The following is a 24,336-nucleotide window of genomic DNA, read 5'->3' on the forward strand; positions in this document are numbered from 1 at the left end:
AGATTTCAACTCCAGAAGCGGAGCACCAAGAGTCTAGAGAGACCACGTCAACTGAAATCATGCAGATTTGGACTCCAGAAGAGGAGCGCCGAGGGTCCACAGACACCGCGTCCAATGTAATCGAGAAGACTTTGACTCCGGAAGACGAGCACCAAGAAAGCAAAGATGCGGAATCCAATTCTCCACAACTGATTGATGTCACCTGCACCGATGCAACATCAGATCATTCGCACCACTCGCGAGACGGAATGCTCAATGACTCAAATTATCCACTCGGGACACTCATAGAGTATAACAAGAAAAACAAAAGTCAAAAGAAACACAGCAAGAACAAAAACAACATGAAGCGCGACAAGACCAACAACAATAGCAAGAAGCACAGCAGAAACGAGAACGACAACAGCAAGAATAAAAGCAACATGAAGCGCAACAAGACAAACAACAACGTCAGGCACAAAGATAGCGACAACGACAGAGGCAGAAACAACAAGAATGGCAACAAACACAACAAAGTCAGGAACAAAGATAGCGACAACAACAAAGACGGAAACGACAAAAACAGCGACAAGTACGGCAACGGAAACAACAAAAACAGGAACGACAGAAACAACAGCAATGAAACAACGACTTGTACACAATGGCAAAGCACACCAGCATCCAAGGCGGATGAGACAATAAATCAACACCACAAGCACAGAAAAAAGTCCATGCCAGTCAACATCAGTGATGTGACCATGCAGACACCTCGGGATGACGCATTGGGTACTTAAGATAACAAGGAACACCAACAACATTCACAGCGGACTTGCAATATCAATATCACCACGTCATCAACAACAAAAAGAAAAAAAAAAAAGCTCTGAACAAATTCATCAAGTTTGGACTCATAAATGTTTTTATTAAGATTGGACATATAAATACATTGGCTTTGTTAACTAAGGCAATAGCATCATCACTTGTATAGACACGCATATCATAAGTTACTGTTTTGTATAAAAAATCTTTAACGATGTTCAGAAAATATGTTAAGAGAAAAAGGGGGATGTGGTGATCACAAGTTAACCAGATGCAACACAACTGAGCGACCACTAGAGGGAGCACGGGAGAGCCAGATAAATAGATCAGGACAGGAAGTGAGGACACACTCTTCACAGCAGGGGCTGGTAAGCAGGACACACAGCAAGCAAAGCTGGTAGTTAGCACTGGAAGGTAGTTCTAGGTCGAGCTCTGGAAACTGAACGAACCCACAATAAAGCATCTTCTCCACACTTGAGACTGCGAGCTTTATTAAGACACGAGGAACAACACAGCAGGGACAGGGGGCAGAGAGTATCGTTAGCAGGGGCGGGCTGCAGAGAGTATCGTTAGCAGGGACAGGGGGCAGAGAGTATCGTTAGCAGGGACAGGGGGCAGAGAGTATCGTTAGCAGGGACAGGGGGCAGAGAGTATCGTTAGCAGGGGCGGGCTGCAGAGAGTATCGTTAGCAGGGGCGGGCTGCAGAGAGTATCGTTAGCAGGGGCGGGCTGCAGAGAGTATCGTTAGCAGGGGCGGGCTGCAGAGAGTATCGTTAGCAGGGGCGGGCTGCAGAGAGTATCGTTAGCAGGGACAGGGGGCTGAGAGTATCGTTAGCAGGGACAGGGGGCAGAGAGTATCGTTAGCAGGGGCGGGCTGCAGAGAGTATCGTTAGCAGGGACAGGGGGCAGAGAGTATCGTTAGCAGGGGCGGGCTGCAGAGAGTATCGTTAGCAGGGACAGGGGGCTGAGAGTATCGTTAGCAGGGGCGGGCTGCAGAGAGTATCGTTAGCAGGGGCGGGCTGCAGAGAGTATCGATAGCAGGGGCGGGCTGCAGAGAGTATCGTTAGCAGGGACAGGGGGCAGAGAGTATCGTTAGCAGGGACAGGGGGCAGAGAGTATCGTTAGCAGGGGCGGGCTGCAGAGAGTATCGTTAGCAGGGACGGGCTGCAGAGAGTATCGTTAGCAGGGACAGGGGGCAGAGAGTATCGTTAGCAGGGACAGGGGGCTGAGAGTATCGTTAGCAGGGGCGGGCTGCAGAGAGTATCGTTAGCAGGGGCGGGCTGCAGAGAGTATCGATAGCAGGGGCGGGCTGCAGAGAGTATCGTTAGCAGGGACAGGGGGCAGAGAGTATCGTTAGCAGGGACAGGGGGCAGAGAGTATCGTTAGCAGGGGCGGGCTGCAGAGAGTATCGTTAGCAGGGACGGGCTGCATAGAGTATCGTTAGCAGGGACAGGGGGCAGAGAGTATCGTTAGCAGGGACAGGGGGCAGAGAGTATCGTTAGCAGGGGCGGGCTGCAGAGAGTATCGTTAGCAGGGGCGGGCTGCAGAGAGTATCGTTAGCAGGGGCGGGCTGCAGAGAGTATCGTTAGCAGGGGCGGGTTGCAGAGAGTATCGTTAGCAGGGACAGGGGGCAGAGAGTATCGTTAGCAGGGGCAGGCTGCAGAGAGTATCGTTACCAGGGACAGGGGGCAGAGAGTATCGTTAGCAGGGGCGGGCTGCAGAGAGTATCGTTAACAAGGGCGGGCTGCAGAGAGTATCGTTAGCAGGGACAGGGGGAAGAGAGTATCGTTAGCAGGGACAGGGGGCAGAGAGTATCGTTAGCAGGGGCGGGCTGCAGAGAGTATCGTTAACAAGGGCGGGCTGCAGAGAGTATCGTTAGCAGGGGCGGGCTGCAGAGAGTATCGTTAGCAGGGGCGGGCTTCAGAGAGTATCGTTAGCAGGGGCGGGCTGCAGAGAGTATCGTTAGCAGGGGCGGGCTGCAGAGAGTATCGTTAGCAGGGACAGGGGGCAGAGAGTATCGTTAGCAGGGGCGGGCTGCTGAGAGTATCGTTAGCAGGGGCGGGCTGCAGAGAGTATCGTTAGCAGGGGCGGGCTGCAGAGAGTATCGTTAGCAGGGACAGGGGGCAGAGAGTATCGTTAGCAGGGGCGGGCTGCAGAGAGTATCGTTAGCAGGGACAGGGGGCAGAGAGTATCGTTAGCAGGGGCGGGCTGCAGAGAGTATCGTTAGCAGGGGCGGACTGCAGAGAGTATCGTTAGCAGGGACAGGGGGCAGAGAGTATCGTTAGCAGGGACAGGGGGCAGAGAGTATCGTTAGCAGGGGCGGGCTGCAGAGAGTATCGTTAGCAGGGACAGGGGGCAGAGAGTATCGTTAGCAGGGGCGGGCTGCAGAGAGTATCGTTAGCAGGGGCGGGCTGCAGAGAGTATCGTTAGCAAGGACAGGGAGCAGAGAGTATCGTTAGCAGGGGCGGGCTGCAGAGAGTATCGTTAGCAGGGACAGGGGGCAGAGAGTATCGTTAGCAGGGGCAGGGGGCAGAGAGTATCGTTAGCAGGGGCGGGCTGCAGAGAGTATCGTTAGCAGGGGCGGGCTGCAGAGAGTATCGTTAGCAGGGGCGGGCTGCAGAGAGTATCGTTAGCAGGGGCGGGCTGCAGAGAGTATCGTTAGCAGGGACAGGGGGCAGAGAGTATCGTTAGCAGGGACAGGGGGCAGAGAGTATCGTTAGCAGGGGCGGGCTGCAGAGAGTATCGTTAGCAGGGGCGGGCTGCAGAGAGTATCGTTAGCAGGGACAGGGGGCAGAGAGTATCGTTAGCAGGGGCGGGCTGCAGAGAGTATCGTTAGCAGGGGCGGGCTGCAGAGAGTATCGTTAGCAGGGGCGGGCTGCAGAGAGTATCGTTAGCAGGGACAGGGGGCAGAGAGTATCGTTAGCAGGGGCAGGCTGCAGAGAGTATCGTTAGCAGGGACAGGGGGCAGACAGTATCGTTAGCAGGGGCAGGCTGCAGAGAGTATCGTTAGCAGGGACAGGGGGCAGAGAGTATCGTTAGCAGGGACAGGGGGCAGAGAGTATCGTTAGCAGGGACAGGGGGCAGAGAGTATCGTTAGCAGGGGCGGGCTGCAGAGAGTATCGTTTGCAGGGACAGGGGGCAGAGAGTATCGTTAGCAGGGACAGGGGGCAGAGAGTATCGTTAGCAGGGACAGGGGGCAGAGAGTATCGTTAGCAGGGGCGGGCTGCAGAGAGTATCGTTAGCAGGGACAGGGGGCAGAGAGTATCGTTAGCAGGGGCGGGCTGCAGAGAGTATCGTTAGCAGGGACAGGGGGCAGAGAGTATCGTTAGCAGGGACAGGGGGCAGAGAGTATCGTTAGCAGGGGCGGGCTGCAGAGAGTATCGTTAGCAGGGACAGGGGGCAGAGAGTATCGTTAGCAGGGGCAGGGGGCAGAGAGTATCATTAGCAGGGGCGGGCTGCAGAGAGTATCGTTAGCAGGGGCGGGCTGCAGAGAGTATCGTTAGCAGGGACAGGGGGCAGAGAGTATCGTTAGCAGGGACAGGGGGCAGAGAGTATCGTTAGCAGGGACAGGGGGCAGAGAGTATCGTTAGCAGGGGCGGGCTGCAGAGAGTATCGTTAGCAGGGGCGGGCTGCAGAGAGTATCGTTAGCAGGGACAGGGGGCAGAGAGTATCGTTAGCAGGGGCGGGCTGCAGAGAGTATCGTTAGCAGGGGCGGGCTGCAGAGAGTATCGTTAGCAGGGACAGGGGGCAGAGAGTATCGTTAGCAGGGACAGGGGGCAGACAGTATCGTTAGCAGGGGCAGGCTGCAGAGAGTATCGTTAGCAGGGACAGGGGGCAGAGAGTATCGTTAGCAGGGACAGGGGGCAGAGAGTATCGTTAGCAGGGACAGGGGGCAGAGAGTATCGTTAGCAGGGGCGGGCTGCAGAGAGTATCGTTAGCAGGGACAGGGGGCAGAGAGTATCGTTAGCAGGGACAGGGGGCAGAGAGTATCGTTAGCAGGGACAGGGGGCAGAGAGTACCGTTAGCAGGGGCGGGCTGCAGAGAGTATCGTTAGCAGGGACAGGGGGCAGAGAGTATCGTTAGCAGGGACAGGGGGCAGAGAGTATCGTTAGCAGGGGCGGGCTGCAGAGAGTATCGTTAGCAGGGACAGGGGGCAGAGAGTATCGTTAGCAGGGACAGGGGGCAGAGAGTATCGTTAGCAGGGGCGGGCTGCAGAGAGTATCGTTAGCAGGGGCGGGCTGCAGAGAGTATCGTTAGCAGGGGCGGGCTGCAGAGAGTATCGTTAGCAGGGACAGGGGGCAGAGAGTATCGTTAGCTGGGACGGGCTGCAGAGAGTATCGTTAGCAGGGGCGGGCTGCAGAGAGTATCGTTAGCAGGGGCGGGCTGCAGAGAGTATCGTTAGCAGGGGCGGGCTGCAGAGAGTATCGTTAGCAGGGACAGGGGGCAGAGAGTATCGTTAGCAGGGGCAGGGGGCAGAGAGTATCGTTAGCAGGGGCGGGCTGCAGAGAGTATCATTAGCAGGGACAGGGGGCAGAGAGTATCGTTAGCAGGGACAGGGGGCAGAGAGTATCGTTAGCTGGGACGGGCTGCAGAGAGTATCGTTAGCAGGGACAGGGGGCAGAGAGTATCGTTAGCAGGGGCGGGCTGCAGAGAGTATCGTTAGCAGGGGCGGGCTGCAGAGAGTATCGTTAGCAGGGACAGGGGGCAGAGAGTATCGTTAGCAGGGGCGGGCTGCAGAGAGTATCGTTAGCAGGGGCGGGCTGCAGAGAGTATCGTTAGCAGGGACAGGGGGCAGAGAGTATCGTTAGCAGGGACAGGGGGCAGAGAGTATCGTTAGCAGGGGCAGGCTGCAGAGAGTATCGTTAGCAGGGACAGGGGGCAGAGAGTATCGTTAGCAGGGACAGGGGGCAGAGAGTATCGTTAGCAGGGACAGGGGGCAGAGAGTATCGTTAGCAGGGGCGGGCTGCAGAGAGTATCGTTAGCAGGGACAGGGGGCAGAGAGTATCGTTAGCAGGGACAGGGGGCAGAGAGTATCGTTAGCAGGGACAGGGGGCAGAGAGTACCGTTAGCAGGGGCGGGCTGCAGAGAGTATCGTTAGCAGGGACAGGGGGCAGAGAGTATCGTTAGCAGGGACAGGGGGCAGAGAGTATCGTTAGCAGGGGCGGGCTGCAGAGAGTATCGTTAGCAGGGACAGGGGGCAGAGAGTATCGTTAGCAGGGACAGGGGGCAGAGAGTATCGTTAGCAGGGACAGGGGGCAGAGAGTATCGTTAGCAGGGACAGGGGGCAGAGAGTATCGTTAGCAGGGACAGGGGGCAGAGAGTATCGTTAGCAGGGGCGGGCTGCAGAGAGTATCGTTAGCAGGGGCGGGCTGCAGAGAGTATCGTTAGCAGGGGCGGGCTGCAGAGAGTATCGTTAGCAGGGACAGGGGGCAGAGAGTATCGTTAGCTGGGACGGGCTGCAGAGAGTATCGTTAGCAGGGGCGGGCTGCAGAGAGTATCGTTAGCAGGGGCGGGCTGCAGAGAGTATCGTTAGCAGGGGCGGGCTGCAGAGAGTATCGTTAGCAGGGACAGGGGGCAGAGAGTATCGTTAGCAGGGGCAGGGGGCAGAGAGTATCGTTAGCAGGGGCGGGCTGCAGAGAGTATCGTTAGCAGGGACAGGGGGCAGAGAGTATCGTTAGCAGGGACAGGGGGCAGAGAGTATCGTTAGCAGGGGCGGGCTGCAGAGAGTATCGTTAGCAGGGACAGGGGGCAGAGAGTATCGTTAGCAGGGACAGGGGGCAGAGAGTATCGTTAGCAGGGACGGGCTGCAGAGAGTATCGTTAGCAGGGGCGGGCTGCAGAGAGTATCGTTAGCAGGGACAGGGGGCAGAGAGTATCGTTAGCAGGGACAGGGGGCAGAGAGTATCGTTAGCAGGGGCAGGCTGCAGAGAGTATCATTAGCAGGGGCAGGCTGCAGAGAGTATCGTTAGCAGGGGCGGGTGGGAGGCTAGAAGCCACCGGTGATAGGCACCAGTGAGGCCAGGGGTGCAGGGCAGAAGGCAGAGTGTCACTGGAATACGGTCGGGGATGGAGCTAGGACTGGGAAGGGGTTGGGGCTGCAGTGCAGTGCAGGCCAGGTCCACTGTGTAGCTTGGTAGACCTGGTTGGGCACGGGAGTACTCACCATGCTAACGCCGTTTACAGAATGCAGAAAATGGATTTTGGAGTTCAGCCTGGCATGGTTGGCATCTGTCTGGCCGCTGCAGTCCTGGCAGATACACTGAGACTGCATGGGCAGGAGCGTCCATGGGAGGACCCAGCAGCAGGTGACAGCTGGTGGCGATGGAGTGCTGGCTGCCCAACAGGCGAGGAGGAAAAGGTGGGAAGGAGGCTTGTGTATACTCGCAGGGCCTGTCGTTCGAGGACCTGCCAGCAGAACGTGTCACCGACCACTACGGCTGAGCAGGGAGATTGTTTGGCATGTCTGCTGGAACCGTGGTGGTATGGGGGAGGATACCTGCTCCCATTGACCGTCAAGGTGATGTTTGCCCTGAACCTTTATGCCACGGGGTCGTTCCAGGCGCGCCGTACCGAATGCCCAATATCAGACGTTGGAAAAGAAGCTTCTGACTATCCACTCTGTCCACGCTCCTCATAATGTTGTCGATTTTTTGTGCAGAAAATGTTTCCCTTCTGGAATGCACTGGAGTGTGCGGTGAAGGAGGTTCAACTGAAGCATTCAAATATCATTTGAATTATGAGTTAAAAAAGGAAAAATATGCAGGGCTATGGTGAGAAGTCAGGTGAGTGGCACTAACTGAATTGCTTTTGTAGGGAGAGAGAAAGCCAGGACATGACGGGCCAAATGGCCTCCTTCAATGCTGTAACCATTCTACAATTCTATTGGAGCACATGTTGGAAATTGGGCAAGTCAAACTTATCATTCAAAGACAGTTAACAACAATTATTCCTGCAGATCTGTCCTTAAAAAGCTTTAACTTGAACATTAATGTAGAAATTTATACTACTTGAAGAACCACCACTGACTGATTAAGCATTCAGTTAGTAGCTCTGGTTCTGGTAATGAAGCAGCAGCAGAGTAAAGCTGACAGGGAATATACTGGTGGGTTATAACAAAGAACAAAGAAAAGTACAGCACAGGAACAGGCCCTTCGGCCCTCCAATCCTGCACCGACCATGCTGCCCGTCTAAACTAAAATCTTCTACACTTCCGGGGTCCGTATCCCTCTATTCCCATCCTATTCATGTATTTGTCAAGATGCCCCTTAAACGTCACTATCGTCCCTGCTTCCACCACCTCCTCCAGCAGCGAGTTCCAGGCACCCACTACACTCTGTGTAAAAAACTTGCCTCGTCAATCTCCTCTAAACCTTACCCCTCGCACCTTAAACCTATACCCCAAGTAATTGACCCCTCTACCCTGGGAAAAAGTCTCTGACTACCCACTATGTCTATGCCCCTCATAATTTTGTAGACCTCTATCAGGTCGCCCCTCTACCTCCGTTGTTCCAGTGAGAACAAACTGAGTTTATTTAACCGCTCCTCATAGCTAATGATCTCCATACCAGGCAACATCCTGGTAAATCTCTTCTGCACCCTCTCTAAAGCCTCCACATCCTTCTGGTAGTGTGGTGACCAGACTATACTCCAAGTGTGGCCTAACTAAGGTTCTATACAGCTGCAACATGACTTGCCAATTTTCATACTCAATGCCCCGGCCAATGAAGGCAAGCATGCCGTATGCCTTCTTGACCACCTTCTCCACCTGTGTTGCCCCTTTCAGTGACCTGTGGACCTGTACACCTAGATCTCTCTGACTGTCAATACTCTTGAGGGTTCTACCATTCACTGTATATTCCCTATAATTGACCATCACACACTTAAACAAACCAGGATACCAATATGATATTTTTATCGAAGGAACCATAATCGCCAAATAAAGATATTGGGATGGATTTTCCTCTCCCATTTTCAGTGCAGGAAATTGAACTGGGATTCCAAAACGCAATTGACGCACCCTTGCCCTCGCCAATGGTGTAAGGGGGAATCCCCAACATCTGAGCTCGGAATCCCCATTTAAATAGATTTAAATGTAAATATCAGGCCTTTACGCCCGATAGTACCCCTCCCGCCAATTGGATTGTCCGCACGTCAGCATTAGGATGTGCCAATGTGAATCACGATAAGTCCACCAAGGTGCTTACCTGGCAGCAGAATCCAGCAGAGGAATTCAGATGATTGCTTGGCTCAGGGTCAAGATGTTCATGCCTGGGCACTGCACCCTGGCACACCCCCTCGGACTGCCCGGGCATGACTAAGGAGCGGTGCTAGGAAAGTGTTCCTTGGTGGGGAGGGGAGGGTTCATGTTCCGTGGGGCATGGGGGGGGGCTTTTCTGGTTACATTTCTTGTATCAGGTTAAAACGGAGGTTGCTGGGATATGACATGGTGGTAAACGCCTTTCATTATTGTTCAGCTCTGTGCCGAACAACTTGGCAAGGAAAGGCCCTATGGGGATGGGAACCTCCATGTCCTTTTCCCACTCTACCTATTCCTGGGAAAATTCCACCTATCAAATTCAGCGTCCTTAAACCTTGTACTAGCAAACATAGAGACCTTTACCTTACAATTTCTGCAGCAAATATCATTTGAGGCACATTTTGCACCAGATCGGAATTTACAGATCGAAGCAACACAGCAAGGATCCATACAGTCCTAAAGGAAAAGAAGAACAGTGAAAGTAAAGTTGGTCTCTTTAATAAGAACTCTGGGGCTATAAAAACAATCTGCTTGGTTTTCCAGCATAGGCTCAGCAGATTGTGACCTCCCTACAAGTTATATCAGAGGTCAGCAGATACAAGTTTGCTGCACCCACCTCAATGGTCGTGTGTACTTTTCCAACTGGGATGGGAGGGATCTGCGTAATATCTAGCCAATCCACATGAAACGGCACTAATTAAAAAATTCACTTTACTTACCAAAAAGCCAATTGTTTACTTTCTCTACTGGTATTCAGAATAAAAGAGGCTTTAACCAGATTTCTTTTAGTAAACCCAGAACAATAGTTTATTGTAAAACAGAACTTCTATTTCACAACTTTCAATAATTAGTTAACACGGAATTGTATTCTGAAGTATCTATTCTAAATTGCCCCATCATGCATGCACATACGCGCGTACACGTGGATATGCGCACATGAACACAAACGGATATCTCTGCAGAGATCGGCTATGGAGGGTAGGTATTAAAAAATAAAGGATAAAGTTCGTAAGGTCTTGACGTTGTTGATCTGGAGTTCCCTCATGGGAAGATGTGAAAGAACTTCAGACAGATGGTCCTGGTAGACAACTACAGTTCTCACCAACTGAACGTTGGTGTGCAGGAGATTATAGGGATGGATCAATTCTTCACTCAGCTTTGCTGCTCCAACTGCAGCCACGTTACATTCTGATGAGGATGGTCTGAACCTCAAAACCACAGGTTCAAAACTTTAAGCCTGGCTCTGCCATGTGATTCTCAATATGTCACTAGACTTTGCCTTTCATTTTTTCCCCATCAATTAAACTGACTGTAGTTCAAAGTAAACAGATCTTCCACGAGTAGCCTGCAGGTCAGGTGATTTCTTGGAAGATGGCAAACCTGCCCCGATTAAAAGCTGAACTTATGACCTTCACAGGATCATAGAAATACACAGTACAGAAGAGGCCCTTCAGCCCATCAAGCTGCACCAACACATAAAAAACACCTGACCTATCTACCTAATCCCATTTTCCAGTCCTTGGCCAGTAGCTTTAATGTTATGCCGTGCCAAATGCTCATTCAGAGACTTTTTAAAGGATCTTGTAAGAACCATGTCCGTTGTGTGTTCCTTTTTAAATTCCTGTCCTGGTGGCTGCCTTTAATCTAGTCTTCTTGCTAGCTGCTGCAACATTGATACTTTTGCTGAAGCTACAGACTTGAGGCAAACTGAAACACACCTGGTCTAATGAACTAACCCAGGACTTCCCCTTTATGCTCTGTGGCAGAGCCTGAGATGTCAGTTTGATAGACATGGCAAGCAGCCAATCAGTGGATCTGGAATACTCTTTTTGCCTGCAATTGGTGAAGCCATTCAGATCCTTCCAGAAGAAAGACGGGTCTTGTGCAGAGCTCCATTTTGTCCTTAGTTCCTTGAAAAGACACAGGCAGGAAGCAACTGGAAGGCACTCTCTCTCTGTTCTCTCTGAGGATGATTTCAGAGGCTCCTAGCCAAGCCTGTGGAAGGCACTCCTATTTAAAAGACTTCAGGCAGTAGCCAGATCTGTGAAGGGAACTACTGGAGTGAAAGGCTGTGTGCAGGTTCTCCCTCCAGGTCTGTAATAATGTAATCCTCTGAATGACTGGGAAAAGCTCAGTCTGAGGACATTCTTCACAATACAGCCAGAATTTCTGCACAGAGATCAGACCGGCAAAAAAGGCAGACTGGACAGAATAGAATCTGCTTTAATCTCTCAGGGATGGAGCTCCAGTAATATATCAGGGAAACAGAAGCCCCATTTGGTGGTAGAAGGATAGAATTATGCCAACCTAAATCTCCTGTGTGAAGTTCCTCCTGGTGGTTGAAGGATAGAATTGCACCGACCTGAACCTCCTGTGTGAAGTTCCTCCTGGTGGTTGAAAGGTAGAATTGCACCGACCTGAACCTCCTGTGTGAAGTTCCTCCTGGTGGTTGAAGGATAGAATTGCACCGACCTGAATTTTCTGGGTAAATCAATCTCCCAGATGGTCGCATTCGGAGAAAATCAGTGCCTGTAGAGCACAGCCTCAGCAGTGAAGATTCATCTCAAACCTTTTTTCCCAATTCATGTTATTTTAATCCTTCCCCCACCCCTTCACCGTGTGTCTGGGTGGACAGTGGGATGGGGTTTTGGGAATAGGTAGAGTACAATGAGACCATTGTTCCGTTATTTCCATTATATGTTCATCTTTTACTCTTGTTATAAATAAACAGTTTGTTACCCTGTATCCCATGTGCATTTGTCTTCTTTATAAGTCTCCCATATGGGACCTTGTCAAAGGCTTTGCTGAAATCCATATAAACTAAATCAACTGCACTACCTTCATCTACACACCTGGTCACCTCCTCAAATAAGACAATCAAATTTGTCAGGCGTGACCTCCCTGTGACAAAGCCATGCTATTCCTGATCAAACCTTCCCGTATGAACCTCCCTGTGACAAAGCCATGCTGACTCTCCCTGATCAAACCTTCCCGTATGAATCTCCCTGTGACAAAGCCATGCTATTCCTGATCAAACCTTCCCGTATGAACCTCCCTGTGACAAAGCCATGCTGACGATTCCTGATCAAACCTTCCCGTATGAACCTCCCTGTGACAAAGCCATGCTGACTCTCCCTGATCAAACCTTCCCGTATGAATCTCCCTGTGACAAAGCCATGCTATTCCTGATCAAACCTTCCCGTATGAACCTCCCTGTGACAAAGCCATGCTATTCCTGATCAAACCTTCCCGTATGAACCTCCCTGTGACAAAGCCATGCTATTCCTGATCAAACCTTCCCGTATGAATCTCCCTGTGACAAAGCCATGCTATTCCTGATCAAACCTTCCCGTATGAACCTCCATGTGACAAAGCCATGCTATTCCTGATCAAACCTTCCCGTATGAACCTCCCTGTGACAAAGCCATGCTATTCCTGATCAAACCTTCCCGTATGAACCTCCCTGTGACAAAGCCATGCTATTCCTGATCAAACCTTCCCGTATGAATCTCCCTGTGACAAAGCCATGCTATTCCTGATCAAACCTTCCCGTATGAATCTCCCTGTGACAAAGCCATGCTATTCCTGATCAAACCTTCCCGTATGAATCTCCCTGTGACAAAGCCATGCTATTCCTGATCAAACCTTCCCGTATGAACCTCCCTGTGACAAAGCCATGCTGACTCTCCCTGATCAAACCTTCCCGTATGAATCTCCCTGTGACAAAGCCATGCTATTCCTGATCAAACCTTCCCGTATGAACCTCCCTGTGACAAAGCCATGCTATTCCTGATCAAACCTTCCCGTATGAACCTCCCTGTGACAAAGCCATGCTATTCCAGATCAAACCTTCCCGTATGAACCTCCCTGTGACAAAGCCATGCTGACTCTCCCTGATCAAACCTTCCCGTATGAACCTCCCTGTGACAAAGCCATGCTATTCCTGATCAAACCTTCCCGTATGAACCTCCCTGTGACAAAGCCATGCTATTCCTGATCAAACCTTCCCGTATGAACCTCCCTGTGACAAAGCCATGCTATTCCTGATCAAACCTTCCCGTATGAACCTCCCTGTGACAAAGCCATGCTGACTCTCCCTGATCAAACCTTCCCGTATGAACCTCCCTGTGACAAAGCCATGCTATTCCTGATCAAACCTTCCCGTATGAATCTCCCTGTGACAAAGCCATGCTGACTATTCCTGATCAAACCTTCCCGTATGAACCTCCCTGTGACAAAGCCATGCTATTCCCGATCAAACCTTCCCGTATGAACCTCCCTGTGACAAAGCCATGCTGACTCTCCCTGATCAAACCTTCCCGTATGAACCTCCCTGTGACAAAGCCATGCTGACTCTCCCTGATCAAACCTTCCCGTATGAATCTCCCTGTGACAAAGCCATGCTATTCCTGATCAAACCTTCCCGTATGAACCTCCCTGTGACAAAGCCATGCTATTCCTGATCAAACCTTCCCGTATGAACCTCCCTGTGACAAAGCCATGCTATTCCTGATCAAACCTTCCCGTATGAATCTCCCTGTGACAAAGCCATGCTGACTATTCCTGATCAAACCTTCCCGTATGAACCTCCCTGTGACAAAGCCATGCTATTCCTGATCAAACCTTCCCGTATGAACCTCCCTGTGACAAAGCCATGCTATTCCTGATCAAACCTTCCCGTATGAACCTCCCTGTGACAAAGCCATGCTGACTCTCCCTGATCAAACCTTCCCGTATCAACCTCCCTGTGACAAAGCCATGCTATTCCTGATCAAACCTTCCCGTATGAATCTCCCTGTGACAAAGCCATGCTATTCCTGATCAAACCTTCCCGTATGAACCTCCCTGTGACAAAGCCATGCTATTCCTGATCAAACCTTCCCGTATGAACCTCCCTGTGACAAAGCCATGCTGACTCTCCCTGATCAAACCTTCCCGTATGAACCTCCCTGTGACAAAGCCATGCTGACTCTCCCTGATCAAACCTTCCCGTATGAACCTCCCTGTGACAAAGCCATGCTATTCCTGATCAAACCTTCCCGTATGAATCTCCCTGTGACAAAGCCATGCTATTCCTGATCAAACCTTCCCGTATGAACCTCCCTGTGACAAAGCCATGCTGACTCTCCCTGATCAAACCTTCCCGTATGAACCTCCCTGTGACAAAGCCATGCTATTCCTGATCAAACCTTCCCGTATGAACCTCCCTGTGACAAAGCCATGCTGACTCTCCCTGATCAAACCTTCCCGTATCAACCTCCCTGTGACAAAGCCATGCTATTCCTGATCAAACCTTCCCGTATGAATCTCCCTGTGACAAAGCCATGCTATTCCTGATCAAACCTTCCCGTATGAATCTCCCTGTGACAAAGCCATGCTATTCCTGATCAAACCTTCCCGTATGAATCTCCCTGTGACAAAGCCATGCTATTCCTGATCAAACCTTCCCGTATGAACCTCCCTGTGACAAAGCCATGCTATTCCTGATCAAACCTTCCCGTATGAACCTCCCTGTGACAAAGCCATGCTGACTCTCCCTGATCAAACCTTCCCGTATGAACCTCCCTGTGACAAAGCCATGCTATTCCTGATCAAACCTTCCCGTATGAACCTCCCTGTGACAAAGCCATAAGACCATAAGACCATAAGACATAGGAGTGGAAGTAAGGCCATTCGGCCCATCGAGTCCACTCCGCCATTCAATCATGGCTGATGGGCATTTCAACTCCACCTCCCAGCATTCTCCCCATAGCCCTTAATTCCTCGCGACATCAAGAATTTATCTATCTCTGCCTTGAAGCCATTTAGCGTCCCGGCCTCCACTGCACTCTGCGGCAATGAATTCCACAGGCCCACCACTCTCTGGCTGAAGAAATGTCTCCGCATTTCTGTTTTGAATTTACCCCCTCTAATTCTAAGGCTGTGCCCACGGGTCCTCGACTCCTCGCCTAACGGAAACAGTTTCTTTGCGTCCATCCTTTCTAAGCCATGTATTATCTTGTAAGTTTCTATTAGATCTCCCCTTAACCTTCTGAACTCCAATGAATACAATCCCAGGAACGCCAGCCGTTCCTCATATGCTAGACCCGCCATTCCAGGGATCATCCGTGTGAATCTCCGCTGGACACGCTCCAGTGCCAGTATGTCCTTCCTGAGATGTGGGGCCCAAAACTGGACACAGTACTCCAAATGGGGTCTAACCAGAGCCTTATAAAGGCTCAGTAGCACATCGCTGCTTTTATATTCCAACCCTCTTGAGATAAATGACAACATAGCATTCGCTTTCTTAATCACGGATTCAACCTGCATGTTTACCTTTAGGGAATCCTCGACTAGCACTCCCAGATCCCTTTGTACTTTGGCATTATGAATTTTCTCACCGTTTAGAAAGTAGTCTATGCTTGGATTCTTTTTTCCAAAGTGCAAGACCTCACATTTTCTCACGTTGAAATGCATCAGCCATTTCCTGCACCACTCTCCCAAACTGTCTAGATCCTTCTGCAGCCTCCCCACTTCCTCAGCACTACCTGCCTGACCACCTAACTTCGTATCATCAGCAAACTTCGCTAGAATGCCCCCAGTCCCTTCACCCAGATCATTAATATATATGGTGAACAGCTGCGGCCCCAACACTGAACCCTGTGGGACACCGCTGGTCACCGGCTGCCATTCCGAAAAAGAACCTTTTATCCCAACTCTCTGCCTTCTGTCAGACAGCCAATCCTCAACCCATGCCAGTAGCTCACCTCGAACACCATGGGCCCTCACCTTACTCAGCAGCCTCCTGTGTGGCACCTTATCAAAGGCCTTTTGGAAATCCAGATAGACCACATCCACTGGGTTTCCCTGGTCTAACCTACTTGTCACCTCCTCAAAGAATTCTAACAGGTTCGTCAGGCACGACCTCCCCTTACTAAATCCATGTTGACTTGTTCTAATCCGACCCTGCTCTTCCAAGAAATTAGAAATCTCATCCTTAACGATCGATTCTAGAATTTTACCAACAACCGAGGTTAGGCTAATTGGCCTATAATTTTCCATCTTTTGTCTTGATCCTTTCTTGAACAAGGGGGTTACAACAGCGATCTTCCAATCGTCCGGGACTTTCCCTGACTCCAGTGATTTTTGAAAGATCTCAACCAACGCTTCCGCTATTTCTTCAGCCACCTCCCTCAGAACTCTAGGATGTAGCCCATCGGGGCCAGGAGATTTGTCAATTTTAAGACCTTTTAGCTTTTTTAGCACCATCTCTTTTGTAATGGCAACCATACTCAACTCAGCCCCCTGACCCTTTATAATTTTTGGGATATTACTAACGTCTTCCACTGTGAAGACAGACGCAAAGTACTTATTAAGTTCTCCAGCCATTTCCTCATCTCCCATCACTAGCCTTCCAGAATCAGTTTGAATTGGCCCAATGTCTACTTTGGCCTGACGTTTGTTTCTTATGTATTGAAAGAAACTTTTACTATCATTTCTTATATTACTGGCTAGCCTGCCTTCATATTTGATCCTCTCCTTCCTTATTTGTCTCTTTGTTAACCTCTGTTTGTTTTTGTAGCCTTCCCAATCTTCTGATTTCCCGGTGCTTTTGGCCACTTTATAGGATCTCTCTTTTTCTTTGATACATTTCCTGACCTCCTTTGTCAGCCATGGCTGTCTAATCCCTCCCTGGATAATCTTTCTTTTCTTGGGGATGAACCTCTGTACAGTGTCCTCAATTATGCATACAAACTCCTGCCATTTTTGCTCTACTGTCTTCCCTGCTAGGGTCTGCTTCCAGTTGATTTTCACCAGTTCCTCTCTCATGCCCTCGTAATTACCTTTATTTAACTGTAACACCATTACATCCGATTTTGCCTTCTCTCTTTCAAACTGCAGACTGAACTCAACCATATTATGATCGCTGCTTCCTAAGTGTTCCCTTACTTTAAGATCTTTAATAAAGTCTGGTTCATTACATAGCACTAGGTCCAGAATAGCCTGCTCCCTTGTGGGCTCCATGACAAGCTGTTCCAAAAAGCCATCTTGTAAGCATTCCATGAATTCCTTTTCTTTGGATCCACTGGCTACATTATTTACCCAATCCACCTGCATATTGAAGTCCCCCATGATCACTGTGACCTTGCCTTTCTGACATGCCTTTTCTATTTCCCGGTACATGTTGCGCCCCTGGTCCTGACCACTGTTAGGCGGTCTGTACATAACTCCCATTATGGTTTTTTTGCCTTTGTGGTTCCTCAATTCTACCCACACAGACTCCACATCATCCGACCCTATGTCGTTTAGTGCCATAGATTTAATTTTGTTCTTAACTAACAAGGCAACCCCACCCCCTCGGCCCACCTCCCTGTCTTTTCGATAGGTTGTATATCCTTGGATGTTTAACTGCCAGTCCTGAACCCCCTGCAGCCATGTCTCTGTGATGCCTACCACATCATAATCATTCACGATGATCTGTGCCATTAGTTCATCTACTTTGTTACAAATGCTACGAGCATTCAGGTAAAGTGCCTTAATGTTAACTTTCTTATCAGTACAGATATTGGAAGTCCTAAGATGTCCAAAGTTATCCTTCCTTTTTGTTGCATTCCTAGTCTGCCTCAAGCTTAAATCCACCTGCCTACATGTTATCCTCCTGCGTATCTTGCCATTTAACTCCCTGCTCCCTGTCGCTTTCACTTTCCCTTCCCCCCAACTCAGAAGTTTAAAGTCCTACTGACCACCCTATTTATCCTCTTCGCTAGAACACTGGTTCCAGATCGGTTCAGATGGAGACCGTCCCAACGGTACAGATCCCCCCCGGTTCCAAAACTGATGCCAATGTCCCATGAAGTGGAATCCCTCTTTCCCACACCAATCCCTTAGCCACGTGTTTACTTCCCTAATTTTCCTATCCCTATGCCAATTGGCACGTGGCTCGGGCAGTAATCCGGAGATTATGACCCTTGAGGACCTGTACTTCAATTTTCTTCCTAGTGCTTGATAGTCCCCGAACAGGTCCTCCACCCTAGCTTTACCTATGTTGTTAGTCCCAACGTGGACCACAACAACTGGATCCTCCCCCTCCCGCTCCAGTATCCTTTCAAGCCGGTCAGAGATGTCCCGCACCCTGGCACCGGGCAGGCAACACACCATGCGAGACTCCCGATCCGGCTTGCATAGGATACTATCTGTCCCCCTAATTATAGAATCCCCTATAACAACTACTTGTCTTTTTACTCCCCCCTCTTGAATGGCCTTCTGCACCATGGTACCGTGGTCAGTTGGCTCATCCTGTCCAGAGCCCCTTTCCTCATCCATACAGGGAGCCATGCTATTCCTGATCAAACCTTCCCGTATGAACCTCCCTGTGACAAAGCCATGCTATTCCTGATCAAACCTTCCCGTATGAACCTCCCTGTGACAAAGCCATGCTATTCCTGATCAAACCTTCCCGTATGAACCTCCCTGTGACAAAGCCATGCTGACGATTCCTGATCAAACCTTCCCGTATGAACCTCCCTGTGACAAAGCCATGCTATTCCTGATCAAACCTTCCCGTATGAACCTCCCTGTGACAAAGCCATGCTATTCCTGATCAAACCTTCCCGTATGAACCTCCCTGTGACAAAGCCATGCTGACTCTCCCTGATCAAACCTTCCCGTATGAATCTCCCTGTGACAAAGCCATGCTATTCCTGATCAAACCTTCCCGTATGAACCTCCCTGTGACAAAGCCATGCTATTCCTGATCAAACCTTCCCGTATGAACCTCCCTGTGACAAAGCCATGCTGACTCTCCCTGATCAAACCTTCCCGTATGAACCTCCCTGTGACAAAGCCATGCTATTCCTGATCAAACCTTCCCGTATGAACCTCCCTGTGACAAAGCCATGCTATTCCTGATCAAACCTTCCCGTATGAACCTCCCTGTGACAAAGCCATGCTGACTCTCCCTGATCAAACCTTCCCGTATGAACCTCCCTGTGACAAAGCCATGCTATTCCTGATCAAACCTTCCCGTATGAACCTCCCTGTGACAAAGCCATGTTATTCTCCCGTTCAGAATTTTCTAAAAACAATTTCCTCCCAATGATGTGAGACTCACTGATCTGTAGTTCCCTAGCTTATCTTCTTCAACTCATCGAAGCCCTTAACACTATCACTATCCCAATTAATGTTGGGAAAGTTGAAATCACCTAATATATATTTATATTTTTATACACTTCTGCAAATTGTGCATCGACTTGCTCCTCAGTTTCCCGCTGACAATCTGGGGATGTAAAATATACAGCCAGCAATATATATCTCCCTTTTGTATTCCTAAACTCGACCCACAAAGCTTCATTCGATGCCCCTCCAAGATATAATCTCACCTGACTGCAGTAACTGACTCATAAAGTCATAGAGGCACACAGCCTTCGCCCCAACTTGTCCATGCCGCCCAGTTTTTAGCATTAAGCTGGTCCCAATTGCCTGCATTTGGTTCACATCACATCCATCTATACCCGGCTTACCCATGGAACTGTCAAAATGCCTTTTAAAAGCCAAAATTGTACCCACCTCTACGACTGACTCTGGCATCCCGTTCCAGATGCTCACACCCTCTGTTTTAAATAATTGCACCTCCAGACCCTTTTGTATGTCTCCCAAAACGCATTAAACCTATGCCCTCTAGTTTTAAACTCCTCTACTGCAAAGACATTATTCTGGCAATAGTACTGGAGACTTATGCTCCAAAACTTACCGTGCTCTGAACCAAGCTGTTTCAGCACAGCGGCAACGCTGGCATCTAGCCACAATGTGGAAGCTGTGGGTTACTGTATTGTGGGTGGCTGTGGGTTACTGTATTGTGGGTGGCTGTGGGTTACTGTATTGTGGGTAGCTGTGGGTTACTATATAGTGGGTAGCTGTGGGTTGCTGTATTGTGGGTAGCTGTGGGTTACTGTATTGTGGGTAGCTGTGGGTTACTGTATTGTGGGTAGCTGTGGGTTACTGTATTGAGGGTAGCTGTGGGTTACTGTATTGTGGGTAGCTGTGGGTTACTGTATTGTGGGTAGCTGTGGGTTACTGTATTGTGGGTAGCTGTGGGTTACTGTATTGTGGGTAGCTGTGGGTTACTGTATTGTGGGTAGCTGTGGGTTACTGTATTATGGGTAACTGTGGGTTACTGTATTGTGGGTAGCTGTGGGTTACTGTATTGTGGGTAGCTGTGGGTTACTGTATTGAGGGTAGCTGTGGGTTACTGTATTGTGGGTAGCTGTGGGTTACTGTATTGTGGGTAGCTGTGGGTTACTGTATTGTGGGTAGCTGTGGGTTACTGTATTGTGGGTAGCTGTGGGATACTGTATTGTGGGTAGCTGTGGGTTACTGTATTGTGGGTAGCTGTGGGTTACTGTATTGTGGGTAGCTGTGGGTTACTGTATTGTGGGTAGCTGTGGGATACTGTATTGTGGGTAGCTGTGGGTTACTGTACTGTGGGTAGCTGTGGGTTACTGTATTGTGGGTAGCTGTGGGTTACTGTATTGTGGGTAGCTGTGGGTTACTGTATTGTGGGTAGCTGTGGGTTACTGTATTGTGGGTAGCTGTGGGATACTGTATTGTGGGTAGCTGTGGGTTACTGTATTGTGGGTAGCTGTGGGTTACTGTATTGTGGGTAGCTGTGGGTTACTGTATTGTGGGTGGCTGTGGGTTACTGTATTGTGGGTAGCTGTGGGTTACTGTATTGTGGGTAGCTGTGGGATACTGTATTGTGGGTAGCTGTGGGTTACTGTGTTGTGGGTAGCTGTGGGTTACTGTATTGTGGGTAGCTGTGGGTTACTGTATTGTGGGTAGCTGTGGGTTACTGTATTGTGGGTGGCTGTGGGTTACTGTATTGTGGGTAGCTGTGGGATACTGTATTGTGGGTAGCTGTGGGTTACTGTATTGTGGGTGGCTGTGGGTTACTGTATTGTGGGTAGCTGTGGGTTACTGTATTGTGGGTAGCTGTGGGTTACTGTATTGTGGGTAGCTGTGGGTTACTGTATTGTGGGTAGCTGTGGGTTACTGTATTGTGGGTGGCTGTGGGTTACTGTATTGTGGGTAGCTGTGGGTTACTGTATTGTGGGTAGCTGTGGGTTACTGTATTGTGGGTAGCTGTGGGATACTGTATTGTGGGTGGCTGTGTGTTACTGTATTGTGGGTAGCTGTGGGTTACTGTATTGTGGGTAGCTGTGGGTTACTGTATTGTGGGTAGCTGTGGGATACTGTATTGTGGGTAGCTGTGGGTTACTGTATTGTGGGTAGCTGTGGGTTACTGTATTGTGGGTAGCTGTGGGATACTGTATTGTGGGTAGCTGTGGGTTACTGTATTGTGGGTAGCTGTGGGTTACTGTATTGTAGGTAGCTGTGGGTTATTGTATTGTAGGTAGCTGTGGGTTACTGTATCGTGGGTAGCTGTGGGTGACTGTATTGTGGGTAGCTGTGGGTTACTGTATTGTGGGTAGCTGTGGGATACTGTATTGTGGGTAGCTGTGGGTTACTGTATTGTGGGTAGCTGTGGGTTACTGTATTGTGGGTAGCTGTGGGTTACTGTATTGTGGGTAGCTGTGGGTTACTGTATTGTGGGTAGCTGTGGGTTACTGTATTGTGGGTAGCTGTGGGTTACTGTATTGTGGGTAGCTGTGGGTTACTGTATTGTGGGTAGCTGTGGGTTACTGTATTGTGGGTAGCTGTGGGTTACTGTATTGTGGGTGGCTGTGGGTTACTGTATTGTGGGTAGCTGTGGGTTACTGTATTGTGGGTAGCTGTGGGTTACTGTATTGTGGGTAGCTGTGGGTTACTGTATTGTGGGTAGCTGTGGGTTACTGTACTGTGGGTACCTGTGGGATACTGTATTGTGGGTAGCTGTGGGTTACTGTATTGTGGGTAGCTGTGGGTTACTGTATTGTGGGTAGCTGTGGGTTACTGTATTGTGGGTAGCTGTGGGTTACTGTATTGTGGGTAGCTGTGGGTTACTGTATTGTGGGTAGCTGTGGGTTACTGTATAGTGGGTAGCTGTGGGTTACTGTATTGTGGGTGGCTGTGGGTTACTGTATTGTGGGTAGCTGTGGGTTACTGTATTGTGGGTAGCTGTGGGTTACTGTATTGTGGGTAGCTGTGGGATACTGTATTGTGGGTAGCTGTGGTTTACTGTATTGTGGGTAGCTGTGGGATACTGTATTGTGGGTAGCTGTGGGTTACTGTGTTGTGGGTAGCTGTGGGATACTGTATTGTGGGTAGCTGTGGGATACTGTATTGTGGGTAGCTGTGGGATACTGTATTGTGGGTGGCTGTGCGTTACTGTATAGTGGGTAGCTGGGGGATACTGTATTGTGGGTAGCTGTGGGTTACTGTATTGTGGGTACCTGTGGGATACTGTATTGTGGGTAGCTGTGGGTTACTGTATTGTGGGTAGCTGTTGGATACTGTATTGTGGGTAGCTGTGGGATACTGTATTGTGGGTGGCTGTGCGTTACTGTATTGTGGGTAGCTGTGGGTTACTGTATTGTGGGTAGCTGTGGGATACTGTATTGTGGGTAGCTGTGGGATACTGTATTGTGGGTACCTGTGGGATACTGTATTGTGGGTAGCTGTGGGTTACTGTATTGTGGGTAGCTGTGGGATACTGTATTGTGGGTAGCTGTGGGTTACTGTATTGTGGGTAGCTGTGGGTTACTGTATTGTGGGTACCTGTGGGATACTGTATTGTGGGTAGCTGTGGGATACTGTATTGTGGGTAGCTGTGGGTTACTGTATTGTGGGTAGCTGTGGGTTACTGTATTGTGGGTAGCTGTGGGTTACTGTATTGTGGGTAGCTGTGGGTTACTGTATTGTGGGTAGCTGTGGGTTACTGTATTGTGGGTAGCTGTGGGTTACTGTATTGTGGGTAGCTGTGGGTTACTGTATTGTGGGTAGCTGTGGGTTACTGTATTGTGGGTAGCTGTGGGTTACTGTATTGTGGGTAGCTGTGGGTTACTGTATTGTGGGTAGCTGTGGGTTACTGTATTGTGGGTAGCTGTGGGATACTGTATTGTGGGTAGCTGTGGGTTACTGTATTGTGGGTAGCTGTGGGTTACTGTATTGTGGGTAGCTGTGGGTTACTGTATTGTGGGTAGCTGTGGGTTACTGTATTGTGGGTAGCTGTGGGTTACTGTATTGTGGGTAGCTGTGGGTTAATGTATTGTGGGTAGCTGTGGGTTACTGTATTGTGGGTAGCTGTGGGTTACTGTATTGTGGGTAGCTGTGGGTTACTGTATTGTGGGTAACTGTGGGATACTGTATTGTGGGTAGCTGTGGGTTACTGTATTGTGGGTAGCTGTGGGATACTGTATTGTGGGTAGCTGTGGGTTACTGTATTGTGGGTAGCTGTGGGTTACTGTATTGTGGGTAGCTGTGGGTTACTGTATTGTGGGTAGCTGTGGGTTACTGTATTGTGGGTAGCTGTGGGTTACTGTATTGTGGGTAGCTGTGGGATACTGTATTGTGGGTAGCTGTGGGATACTGTATTGTGGGTAGCTGTGGGTTACTGTATTGTGGGTAGCTGTGGGTTACTGTATTGAGGGTAGCTGTGGGATACTGTATTGTGGGTAGCTGTGGGTTACTGTATTGTGGGTAGCTGTGGGTTACTGTATTGTGGGTAGTTGTGGGTTACTGTATTGTGGGTAGCTGTGGGATACTGTATTGTGGGTAGCTGTGGGTTACTGTATTGTGGGTAGCTGTGGGTTACTGTATTGTGGGTAGCTGTGGGTTACTGTATTGTGGGTAGTTGTGGGTTACTGTATTGTGGGTAGCTGTGGGATACTGTATTGTGGGTAGCTGTGGGTTACTGTATTGTGGGTAGCTGTGGGATACTGTATTGTGGGTAGCTGTGGGTTACTGTATTGAGGGTAGCTGTGGGTTACTGTATTGTGGGTAGCTGTGGGTTACTGTATTGTGGGTAGCTGTGGGTTACTGTATTGTGGGTAGCTGTGGGTTACAGTGTTGAGGGTAGCTGTGGGTTACTGTATTGTGGGTAGCTGTGGGTTACTGTATAGTGGGTAGCTGTGGGTTACTGTATTGTGGGTAGCTGTGGGTTACTGTATTGTGGGTAGCTGTGGGATACTGTATTGTGGGTAGCTGTGGGTTACTGTATTGTGGGTAGCTGTGGGTTACTGTATTGTGGGTAGCTGTGGGTTACTGTATTGTGGGTAGCTGTGGGTTACTGTATTGTGGGTAGCTGTGGGATACTGTATTGTGGGTAGCTGTGGGTTACTGTATTGTGGGTAGCTGTGGGTTACTGTATTGT

General features: G+C 49.7%; 1 protein-coding gene across 1 annotated transcript in view; it reads right to left on the bottom strand.

Annotated features, from left to right (window-relative positions):
- LOC119963785 (disintegrin and metalloproteinase domain-containing protein 12-like) overlaps positions 1 to 24,336 on the bottom strand; it is a 247,970-nt gene that overhangs the window by 23,921 nt on the left and 199,713 nt on the right. The window contains exon 13 of the mRNA XM_038793069.1: positions 9,414 to 9,506. Coding sequence (XP_038648997.1) covers positions 9,414 to 9,506 — 93 coding nt within the window. The remainder of the gene's footprint in view (positions 1 to 9,413; positions 9,507 to 24,336) is intronic.

Source organism: Scyliorhinus canicula, chromosome 3, assembly GCF_902713615.1.
Source record: "Scyliorhinus canicula chromosome 3, sScyCan1.1, whole genome shotgun sequence".
Taxonomy (NCBI): Eukaryota; Metazoa; Chordata; class Chondrichthyes; order Carcharhiniformes; family Scyliorhinidae; genus Scyliorhinus; species Scyliorhinus canicula.